This window comes from Capra hircus, chromosome 6 (genome assembly GCF_001704415.2).
Source record: "Capra hircus breed San Clemente chromosome 6, ASM170441v1, whole genome shotgun sequence".
In the NCBI taxonomy this organism is placed as follows: domain Eukaryota; kingdom Metazoa; phylum Chordata; class Mammalia; order Artiodactyla; family Bovidae; genus Capra; species Capra hircus.
Genome location: NC_030813.1, coordinates 58,945,262 through 58,957,377, shown reverse-complemented (window position 1 = coordinate 58,957,377; position 12,116 = coordinate 58,945,262). Strand labels below are relative to the sequence as shown.

Genomic DNA, 12,116 nt, shown 5'->3' with positions numbered 1-12,116 from the left:
ACTTCCTATAGTAGATGAGCTCCCAATTCAAAATGAGAAAATTCATAAGCAATGTACCAAGAGCAAGGGTCAGCAGATCTAAAAAGAACAAAATTATCAGAAAAAGATCATAAAATACTTTTAAAATTATTACAAACATAAAAAGACTCATAAATAGAAGAAAAGACAACACTTTCTTTAAAAGTCCAAGCAGGTTTTAAAAAAGAACTAGAAAGTACTTTCCACCAATAAAAATTAGGGTCATTACAATGGGAAGGACTGATGGGATAGAAGATTAGATGTATTTGAAGAATAAGTGAACTGATTTGTGGAAATTATCCTGAAGATTGCACAGAGTGACAAAAAGAAACTATTAAAGAGAGATTAAGAGACATCAGATGGTCAAACATATGTCTAACAGTTGCTGCAGAAAGAGAAGAGCAAGGGCAAGAGGCAAATTTCAAGTAGACAATGACTAAGAATTTTTCAGAACTGACGAATGACAGCAATCTTCAGATTTAGGAAGCAAGACAAGCAGGATAAATAAAAAATAAATCCACAGGGGTAACGATGGAGTGCTTTGCAGAATAGCCAAGTATAAGCAATTCGGAGAAAATACCAGATGAAACAATACTTACAATGTACGCTTTGTTTACTAAATTACAACTTTAGTATGTCATATTCTGGAAGCATAATTCTTGGGATTGAAAATGGGAGATAGTTATCTTGTATGTAAATAACAGCTCAGTGGTAGAGGCTTCCTGGGATGTTATATGTGGAATAGTATTCTAAGGTCATGTCTTGATTTCAGTGAAGAAAAAAATGCCAGTATCTACTGATGATGTCTGGTATGGACACAAGAGCAGGGCCTGTAGTATTAGAATTCTAAAGGATACCAATACAGATTGATGAAAATCACAAGGTTTCTAGAAACTATTTTTACAGCAATGCCTTCCCTAAGAATCACTGGAATCACGCTGAGTTACTTCTACCTCAGTTTCAAAGCTTTCTAGATATAAGAACCAACTTTCTTCTTCAGACTTCTGCAAATTCTCAAAGCCCAAATTTTCAGTCATTCCAGTCTGGAACGAGCCATAGTAAGTTTTTCCTCTTATCTTTGTTCTGTTCTGCTTGGAGTGAATGACAGCAACTGATAAAAGTCTTCCAATATCCTCTATAACAAGTTTTAGCAGGGTACATGGTCACCTAGGGAGACTAAATTAGCAGCTTCCATGGCAGCACTTAGGTTTGACCATATGACTAGGTTCATGTGATATGAATGGCAGGAATGACTGCATCTCCCAGATCAGGTAGCTTACAATTTCTTGCACTCCACTTCTTTTTTTCCTTTCCCTGGGGCTGAAATGCAGATGTGGTGCTAATGAGGGCAAAACACCCTAATAAATGGCAAAACAGTAAGATGGAAGGAAGGGTGGGGAAGGAGAGAAGGGGGACTTTACACAACCTGGAGAAGCAGAGATACGCAGATGACCTGCTTACCTCTGTTGTATGATAAAATGAAGGAGGAAAAAGCCACCCAAACTACTATATTCTTAAGAGTCCTTGTCATTTTGGGTCTCTGTTACAATAGTTTAGCCTTCACCCTTGACTGATTTAGATCTTCTCTTACAAATTCACAATCCAACATTCATTTATCTCCTCTATCTCACAAATGCTACAGGGTTTGTAGGCTATATCACACATTTGACAATCATATAAGGCTACATGTGTTTTATCATGATTAGTTTTCTCTTCCTGGGGGCCTATGGCAGGCAGCCTCTAGGATGGTCCACAATGGTCCTCGCCTCCTGGTTTTTATGCCTTAGTGCAATTGCCACCCAGACCCTGAGTATGTGCTGAGCCTAGTGACTCACTTCTAGAGAACAGAATATGGCAAAAATAATTCTGAGATCAGGTTATTTATTAAGAGGTTATGGCTTAAGTCTTGAATGACTATTCTCATTCTCTTGCCAGTGGCTTTGTTGTGAGATATGCTATGGATAGATACATGTGACTATAAAATGAGGCAGGCTTCCAGTCAATAGTGAGAGGAGCTAAGCCCTGAGCCTAACAGCCTGCATTTCAACAACCTCATGAGCTTGGAAATAGACTTGTCCCTAGTCAAGACTTCAGATAAGACTGCAGTCCAGACTGCTAAAATGACCGCAGCCTTGTGAGAGACCCTGAGGCAGAAGCACCCAGCTTAGCTGTGTCTGGACTACTCACACACAAAAATGGCAAAGCAGCATCTGTTATTTTAAACTGCTAAGTTTCAGGGGTAATTTGTTATGCAGCAATAAATAGCTAATGAAGGACCTATTAATGTAAAACTAGCAGTATTCAAAGAATGTGTCAGTCACTACTGCTCTAGAAATACTAAATAAACCATAAGCCAAGTCATCCGAATTGAAATTTTGCCACTGGTAAGATTATATAGCTATGGGTAATACATATTCCCTTAATCATGGGAAATTTGAACAGCAGTAAAATTTAATCCTAAAATTAAATTTAATTAGGATTAGTTTGGAACCAATTTAACATATCAGCTAAAGGAGTAGGCTTTAGAATCAGGCAGATCTGGCTGAGTCCAGTGGTTAAGATTTACATTGTAAATACCCATATAAAATAAGAGAGATTCACAAATATAATGGTTGATTATAACCACAGAGCTGATAATCCAAGCTAACACTAGCCAACGGGAAGTGTACAAAGGAGGAAATTTGGACAAAGTATTTGTATTAAAAGAAAAATGTCCTAGTACATAAAAAGAAAAAACTTGAGGTTTAGAATATGAAGTTATTGTAAACATCTCTCATAGAGATTTTAAAATTTTATAGGTCAGTTTGATAGACAAACTTTATTTTGGAGGGAAATCTGAACACAGCAAGTCAAAGAGATGTTACTGTATTACCTGTCTTATTGTGTCACCTTCCTGATTACTAACTGTAATCATTTTATCTTCACCACCTAAAGCAAGCATGTTTTCTGCATTCCAACATCCACATGTGATTCTCTTAGTATGTTTTCCTGCAAAAGAGACGATTTTTGTACATATTGATTTCTCAAAAAAAAAATTTTTTACAAAATCTGTGATGGTAATTTCAAAGTTAGATAATATACTATGGAAATTAAATAAACAAGGAATTTAAAATCTCAAAGCAGTTTAGTGTCTAAGCAGCCTTATTTAAAACAGTTTATAAGAAGTTTTAAATCAAGATAATTGTATATAAGGGCAATCCTATTTTCCAGCTTTTTATGTGAATATGAGCATAGGTCCTAACATAAGAAGATATCCCACCCCTCGACAAGTTTGTTTGTTTAACCATATAACAAGACCTATCACAGTAATGTCTTAAAAGAAGTAAATCTCAAAGCACTGAAGTTATCTTTATTATATTCAGCTTTATGATGTGGGAGACCCTTGGCATAAGCCAATTCAACATCACAATTTTGATTATTTGTATATAACTAAAAGACATACAGTGATTCGTAACAATATTGAGGTACAAATTTGAATGCACTTTAGTGAGAGTTATGTTAAAAACTGAGTCATTTAGCTAGTGAAGGATATTAGAGAGCCACTAAGTAACAGAATGCTTTTTAATTAAGCAATCTAGTCAGTGCAAAAACTACATTTTGGGGTGGAAATTACATGACTTGACACCAGGTATTTGTTAAAGGTCCTAGAATAGATAAATACTCAAGAGTCTCAAGGTTAAGTATACAGTTTCTGGAGGCAGGCTGCCTATTTTGAGTAAGTGGCTCCACTACTTATCACAAAACCTTGGGTAAGTTAACCTTTCTATTCCTTAGTCACACTGTCCAAAAACTGGGGATAATAGTAGAAGCTATCTCACAGGGCTGGGGATCAAATGAGCTAAAGCACTTAGAAGAGTACCAGCCATACAGGAAATGCTATATAAGTGTTAGCTATTTTAGCTGTTATTGAGACAGAGATCATGCTTATTTTATTCCTTGTACCCCTTATTGAACCTGATAATACAGTATCTCTGCAGAAAGCAGGCTGTAAATAAATAGTTATTAAGCCAGTAGACCCTGAAGCAAGAGTGTGTCCAGTGTGTTAGAGGCTCAGCTAGGAGAACAGTGTGGCGGGAGGCCAGAAAGTAAAGAAAGGTAACTAAGAGATGAAATCACAGTTTTCAAGGGCCAGGTCACAGAGGGCTTGGCTAGCCATTGTAAGGATTCTGACTTTGATCTTGGGTGACATGAAGAGCCACTGGAGAGTTCTGAGCAGAAGGCTCACTCGGGCTTCTGAGTTGAGAATATTATTATAGCAGGGCAAGAGTTGAAGCAGGGAGACCGGTTAAGAGATTGCAGAGATGCCGGTAGAAGATGTCTGAGCTCCACACCATGGCGGTGGTGGTACTGGTAGAGGTGATGAGACCAGTTGATTCTGGACATATTTGGAGGTAGATCCTGTAAGGTTTTCTGGCACATTTGGTATAGAGAGTATGAGGAAGATAAGAGTCAGGATAACAGCAAGATTTGGCTTAAACGTCCAAGAGGATGAAAAGATACCAATGATGAGAGGGAACAGCTGCACGGTTTGGTGATAGCAAATCTGAAGTATTTACTAGAAATTTCACTGGAGCTCTTGAGTAAGCAATTGCTTGCATGAGTCTAGAGTCTGGAAGAGACAAACATGGGACTACAGAGGTAACATTTCAAACCAGGAGACCAGAGCACAAAAATGAAGGGAACATTCAGAGAAGAGACTGGAATATAGGAAATTTTGCTGATCACAGATTAAGAGATTTAGGTAGTGCAATGGAACTGGGGTGTCCAAAGTAACAGGTATTAGAAGGGATAAAGGAGTACATTAAGAGAGGTGGAAAGATGCCAAGGACAAACTTCATCCTACACTCAGGACAGAGAGAAGAAAATCTCTCCTTTTCTTCCAGTGCTCAGAACTCAGGTTAGTCTTAACATCAGTGATAACAGTTAACATTTTCGTGTGCTTACTTAACAGTGTTCTGGGCAGGTATTGACTCATTTAATTAATATTAACTTACAGGAATATACCACAGTTACTGAAATGTGAATCATGTTATTGGGAAACTGACAATATTAAGTAAACTGTGGTCAATGAAATTCATGCATATTAGAATCATGCAAAGTGAGGATTGCCTGTATCTAACCCAGCTCAAGGAAAGAAATCAGAGCAAGATGTAACAAGGGAACAGATATTTAGCTACTGTAAAAACCACCTGCTGATTGTGCATTTGTGCAGCTGCTTCTGGAAGTGAAATGCCTTGGTTTTAGAAAAGTAAATTATTTCAGAGGAAAAAAAAGCACACCTACAAATCACAACAAACTCTGAAAGAGGCAGTGAAAGGGCCTAAAATGTACAACTAACCTGAATATTTTCAGGTCTATTTTACACAGTTAATAAATTAGACTGAATTAGAATCAATATTCATATTAAATACAAAGATCACATATAAAATCATGTACATATGAACAAATAATGACACAAAATGATCATGTTTTGACATGATTATTTTCTTATTACCTCAAGTGTCAAGCTATCTAAGGACTGTAAGTTAACTGGTAGGACATGCCTATAAATGAAGTAGGATACAGAAAATGCCTACTGAAGTCAACAAATTAATTTACATGGTGAAAGCTGATTTTTTAGTTCAATTTTTCAAATGGATCAATGATGTAACTGTACAGCTAGAGTGCTAAAAATACCCATATGAAAGATATACATATATGTGAAAATAATTTGAAATGAATAAGTGTCTTTAACTGAAAAGCACTTTCTCAAGTATTCTGTGGGCACTATTATCTCCAGCATTTAACTCTTCCATTAGCTGTAGATTATACTGGCCACTTGTATGTAATTAAGCCTACCCATTTCACCCCTCACCAGCATGATGTTACAACAATTGAAAAAAATCAATACTATTTCCTTCAGGTAGTCAGATGCTAAGTGCTCAGAGGCTGCGGGAATCAAAGAGGCTGAATCAAGAAGGTCAAAGAAGGAATAAATACGCATACCCTCCAGTCATATACCCCGAGGTAAAATTAACTCCTAGTTCACTCCCAGATTAAATTAGTGACTGGAGAGAGTGAGGGGTCAGAATTAGGAATATGGATATACTATGCCCAAGAAGCGGCCAAATGTTTTAGCCCATCTACTAACGTGTTGATAGGCACATGAGCTACTCCATACCAGAGGCATAATCTGGGTGAGAAAGGGACAGATGGAAATCATGCTGTTAACGTACTGGTGTCCAGAGGCACAGGCTCACTCACCTTACCGCAACCTGTTCTATGTAACCTGGGAAGTTCTTAGTAGGTAGTGAAGATGGATCTTCTAGTTAGACAGAAGTATGGCTTGACAAGGGAAGTCAATTTTAAACTACAAAATTTCCCCTGCAATATCAGGGAAACCTGAGGTGATAAAATTTACATTTATGTTAAAGCATCCCAAATATTTAGCAGTGTTTCCAGCTGTAACCTACCAATGACAGGAATCTTTCGAGATGTCTGATGATTATAAATTAGCAAATTTCCTTTAACAGTTCCAACGGCCAGGAAACTTCCAAATTTTGACCAAAGAAGGAAAGACAATTGATCCCTGTAACATTAAGATATAAATTATTAAACAATTTACAACCACAACCTCCTAAGCAGTCCTTTTAAAAAGTGCTTCGTGAATTTCATGAATAACTGTAATACCCACTTAGAAGCTGAAGTATAAAATTACAATTTTAATGATTTAGGACAAAGAGTAAGTGCTAAAGGTATTTTGAGACACTATAAAATGATCTTAAGTCCGAGAGACCTAAAATACAAATGTATAATGAATAAAAGGCTTCAACTCAGTCATGATGGAATCTCAAATTTCAGGAGATGACTAATGATAAGATAGTTATTAATCTGTCTACTAATTATTGTTGTAACTCTTAATTGGCGTAAAAATCTTAATGGATAACATCTTAAGCTTTTAACAAGTCTAAAAATGTGATATAATAAACTGAAAAAATTATTGGGAATTCATGATTTGAAAAAGGATATAGATTTTCCAGCTCTGTCACTATTGAGGGTATCTCAGAAGGAGGTTTGGGCTTCCCTGGTGGCTCAGATGGTAAAGAATCCACCTGCAATGTGAGAGATCCGGGTTGGAAGATCCCTGGGAGGAGGAATGGCAACCCAATCCAGTATCCTTGCCTGGAGTGCCGGGGTCCAGCCCCGGTGGATCCAGGGAATTCGAAGCGGGGATGGCATTGGCGAGGAGAACTTATTTATTTATTAATATAGAAATATAAGATTAGATTAGGAAGAAATAGTGTAGTAGGAAAATTAAGTGGAGAAAGAAGGCTGAATAACTTGGTTTACGTGGGAAGCCAATAAAGTTCCAGACAAGGAGTTTGCACCATCTACGTTAGGCCACTGGCGTCCTCCTGCATATTGGGGGGTGCCCCGCCTTGGGCTCCCCTTCGTGTGGATCTTAAAAGCTGGGACAAGTAAGTAGACATGGTGAGCCTCCACGCCCCAGATGGGAATTCAGCCAGAAATTAGAGAGGAGACACGGGGGAAACCAGTCCAGCGACTGGCCCCCTCCTCTATTGTTCAGAAGGCCTTTTATACTTTTGATAAAACATGGAGATCAATGGGTAACACAAAGTTATGCAGTGTTAGCTGCCCAGACTCTTATCAAAACCAGACTTTTCTCTCTGCATACCTAATTATATACACAAGTCTTAGTTGATTTATATCATCTTCTGGCCAAAAAGGCCAATTAACATTTCACAGCCTTTTTTCTGATAAGGGTTTGTCAACCAGAAGACTTATTTGTGTTGATCTTCCCAAAGTCTGGTGCCACTCTCAGAAAGCACTAAATAAAGTTACATTCTTACACAGCAAGGACACAAGAGGAGTGCAGTGATATATAACAAAGAAAAGTAATTAACTCAAAAGTCTAGTGTTGCTAACATCAAAACTACTATACATCTTTTTCCATATCCCATTTACATTGATTAACATCCTCCCAGGTGCCTAAAAGATAAAGAATATGGAGGCCTGGCAGCAATCATTGAGTCAACAGTGAAAACCCGTCACCGATATGACTTTTAGCTCTTAGAAAAGGCTCTGTATCCTAAGATGCTTTAAGCTCTGTGTCTCTCGCGGTTGGGGGGCTGTAAGCAATTCACAAGCTGTAAGAGGTCAGGGGAAACCTGTTAGGCAAGCTAGAGAGCTATCAGAGGGGTTTTAACTGAAACATCCCTTTCAAATGCTAAAGACTAAAGCCCTGATTTTACTTTTTCCAGAGAATATTAGAAGAGTGGAAAAGCAGGCAGATTCTTATTTTTTGGGGGGTGGATGCTCAGGAAATTCCAGGGGGAAAACCTGAGTTCTGATTAGCCTTGCCATCAGAGCTCTGCCGCATGACCTTGTCACGGGTGGAATTCCTCACGCTGGCTCCTGGCACTGGAGAACTGCATGAACAGATGAGCCTGACGGGCTACAGCCCATGGGGTCACAAAGAGTTGGACACAACTGAGCAATTAACACTTTCACTTTCTTGAATGGACGCACAGACTGTATAAAATCCTTCTGAAAAGTGACATATGGAAGTGTAAAAGGACAGAGCAAGAAGTGGAGGTTCTCAGATCTAGTAAGGCTTGATGTTGGTCAGACACTATTGCCTGTGGATGCATTTCTTGTGCATCACTTTGGAGGGTCAAGGGAACCTGCACTAGGGGGATGTTTTGACCTGCTCTGTTATTCCTTGATAAGTAAGTCGGAAAAGTAAAGTCTAATCTTATGGTAGATGTGTGATCTCTTCCTGCACTTACAGGCCACATGATACCATGGGGCAGATATTATTACTAGACTCATTTTACATATACGAAGAAACTGAGGCTTAAGCAGAGGTTAAGCAACTTGTTCAAGGTCAAAATTGCAGTTTCAGTTGTAAATACTGACAAGTTTTTCTTTTCCATATGGCAAACAGCTTCTATTTTAGCAGAGATCTGTAATTTATTCTGTCTGCCCAGGATTTCTTCCACTTGTGAACTGCCCCACCCTTACCCCAATCTTCATGGGTAGGATTATCAACCCTATGGCCCTGCCTACCCTATTCAAAGACCTTTTAAAGAACTGAAAGGATACTGGTGATGTAATAGTGGCATGCCCTTTTCTCTGGCATAACTTGCTGTGAAGAATGGTAGAAGCTGATACCTGCCAGTAGCCAGTAAAAGAGCCTAAATATATATAGGATGGATAAATGACTTGGACCTATTGTATAGCACAGAGAATAATATTCAATATCATGTGATAAACCACAATGAAAAAGAATATGAAAAAGAAAGTACATATATGTATAACTGAATCACTTTACTGCACAGCAGAAATTAACACAATATTATAAATCAACTATACTTCAACAGAATTAAAAAAAGAGAGAGAGTCTGACTTAGAAGAAGTCAATACAGAGAAAGAAAGAGCTGTGAGATGTCTAGACTGCATCATTACAACCCCTAGATCCAGTCATGCCTGTAGTCATCCTATTTCCAGATTTTCCCATAAATCTTTTCTCTCTTCTTTGGACTTTTTAGTCTATTCCATTGAAAGCAACTTTTTAAGAAGCTCTTTATACTTTAGAATGATACTGTATTCTAATTAACTGGGCAAAATTAATAGGATTATATATAACAATTTTAAAAGAAATGAATTTTTCTTTTAAGAAATTAAAAATATTTTCTTATAAGAAAATAGCTCATCAGAGCATATTTATAATGAATGTAGTAAGACCTTTTTAGCATCAAAGCTGCAGGTAGTATTTCTAAGTGAAGATTTAAAACATAAAAAAAGTTATCCTTACCTCAAGCCACTCTCTAACTGACTGGTTTTGTTCGTGTTGGCATCCCATAGATAAATGCAACTGGATTTCTCAGCAATCACTGCTAGAATATCTCCATTCTTGTCCCAATCCATAGCAACACAGTTACTTTTTTCAAAAAGAGAACAAAACAATCACTACACATTTTTTTTTTAAAGTAGGGGAAAGAAATTTAAACACTCAACCATTTGTGATTCTTGTCTATAGCAAGTCTAACCAATCTATTTTTAAAATCATAAACTTTTTAAAGTAAGTAACAGAACTCCACATACACTGCCTGGATAACACTAACACCAATTTTGTTGTTGTTGAGAGGATGGAAACATTTTGAATTCTATTTTAAATATCATTTTCACATACTATATTAAATACAATTATATCAATAGGTTAATAGATTTTCTTGACACCTGTAAAGAGCTGGGCTCTTGTGGTAAAATACTCTAGAAAGGAATCACGTCTGCAATCAAAAGGAAATTTGTGTGATCAACTTTTAAAAGGTTGTTTCAGATGCACAGAGGGAAAAAGAAGGTACTGATAAGTGAAATATCTAGACAAGCTGTGTATTAAACAGAGCAAGGTTGGTTAGATGTAGGATTGCAAACAGTAAGAAAGACTGAATTCTGAAATACATAGTAAGAAAAGTTATTTTCATTTCATATCTTAATATTGAATAGGATAAGAAGAGTAATTTAAGGTAACAAAATAGTTATAAATAGGAAATGCTCTATTTAATAAGTTTCTTACTGTTTAAAATTACTCCAAATGTTTATTATAATTTAAGAACTTCCCTGGAGATTAACCTTTTCTTCCTTCTGATTCAGTTTTGGAGACTGTTTTTGGGCACCAACCCAGTGGTCCCCAACCTTTTTGGCCTTTTGTGGAAGACAATTTTTCCATGGACTCAGGGTTGGGAGATGGATTCTGGATAATTCCAGTGCATTACATTTACTGTGCACTTTATTCCTATTATTATTACATCAGCTCCAGCTCAGATCTCAGACTTTGAGGGCCCCTGAAGCAACACTCAGCTTTCCATTTAAGAGATCTGGGAATCACTTCAGTTATTTTATTCTTCAAACTGTTAAAATATGTTTTGGGATCTTATATTTTCTATAGTATTTTCACAGATTTTGAGAGGTATGGAAGAGGGAGATTTTCAAATTCTTAATAAAATCATTATAGACAACATATAATAGCATTTTGTTTATCTGGTGATCTTTTGTCAGTCTAATTCAGCTATGTTGAATACAGCAAAAGAGCTCAGAAGCAAAAAAATAAGGACATTGCATAACCAAAAGCGATGTTGCAGAGATTATGCAATAAAGCTCATACAACTTAATCAAAGAAGTTTTTGACCAAGTGCCTTTCACTTTATTTTAAACATAATTATAACTAGCTTGCCCTCTGTTCCCCAGAATATAGAAACCAGAAGCAACAATTAAGAGAGCAATAGGAAATGCTAAAATGGTGGCATTAGGTGGGTGTGAGATAAGAAGAGTCACTTAATTTGCAAAGATGGTGGCTGATAAACTACAGAAGGCTGATGTGAATTTAAAAAGCCTGGCAGCTTAAGACCACTTAGGTCTTATGCAAACACCATCATAATCACTAAGACTATGGGTAAGATAACTAATACAGGTAATGATCACACTGAATTATTAAAAATGCTTATGTTATGCTTACTGTAATCTAGAATGACTTCCTTAAAAACAATAAAAAAAGTGTGGAAAGTAACTATTTTCCAATTTATATTAGAGAGGAAAAACTATATCAGTAAGGGCTTATCTGCAAATATATACACTAAGGCTTGTTTATAATTAAATAAGAATTCTTTCACATAGACTCATTTACAATTCTGCCTTAAAGCTTATCTGTCAATGAATGTATTAAACTCTTAATTCATATGCTATATACCTATTTCATTAACTGCTTATGGTATACAAAACTAAATCTCTTTGGAAATGGAGAAAGCAAAAGAAGAGATACAGGTTAGACACAGGTTATAAAATTCTACTTGATTATAAGTTTTAAGACAGTGCTTTTTTATCTTTTAGGCCACAAAGTTTGAAAATATTTTTGATCTACCTCTGCACTTACCCAGATAAGTTGATTTCACTTCTTTTTTGACCATGGCGATCAAAGATTTTCACAATATGATCAGCTCTAAAACCAATTAGAACAAAAAGATATGATTTAAATTTTACTTCTTATGTATCTAAAGAGTTTTCTTATACAGTCAAGTGATTTCTATATTTTCTCATGA

At 36.6% G+C, this 12,116-nt stretch overlaps 1 protein-coding gene across 3 annotated transcripts in view; it reads right to left on the bottom strand.

Annotated features, from left to right (window-relative positions):
• The window catches only part of WDR19 (WD repeat domain 19), a 91,104-nt gene that overhangs the window by 73,121 nt on the left and 5,867 nt on the right, over window positions 1-12,116 (bottom strand). For all 3 annotated transcript variants that reach the window (XM_018049377.1, XM_018049376.1, XM_018049378.1), the window contains exons 3-6: window positions 11,951-12,016; window positions 9,836-9,961; window positions 6,471-6,586; window positions 2,891-3,006 (exon numbers count right to left, since the gene is read on the bottom strand). In XM_018049377.1, the coding sequence (XP_017904866.1) occupies window positions 2,891-3,006; window positions 6,471-6,586; window positions 9,836-9,961; window positions 11,951-12,016 (424 nt within the window). The remainder of the gene's footprint in view (window positions 1-2,890; window positions 3,007-6,470; window positions 6,587-9,835; window positions 9,962-11,950; window positions 12,017-12,116) is intronic.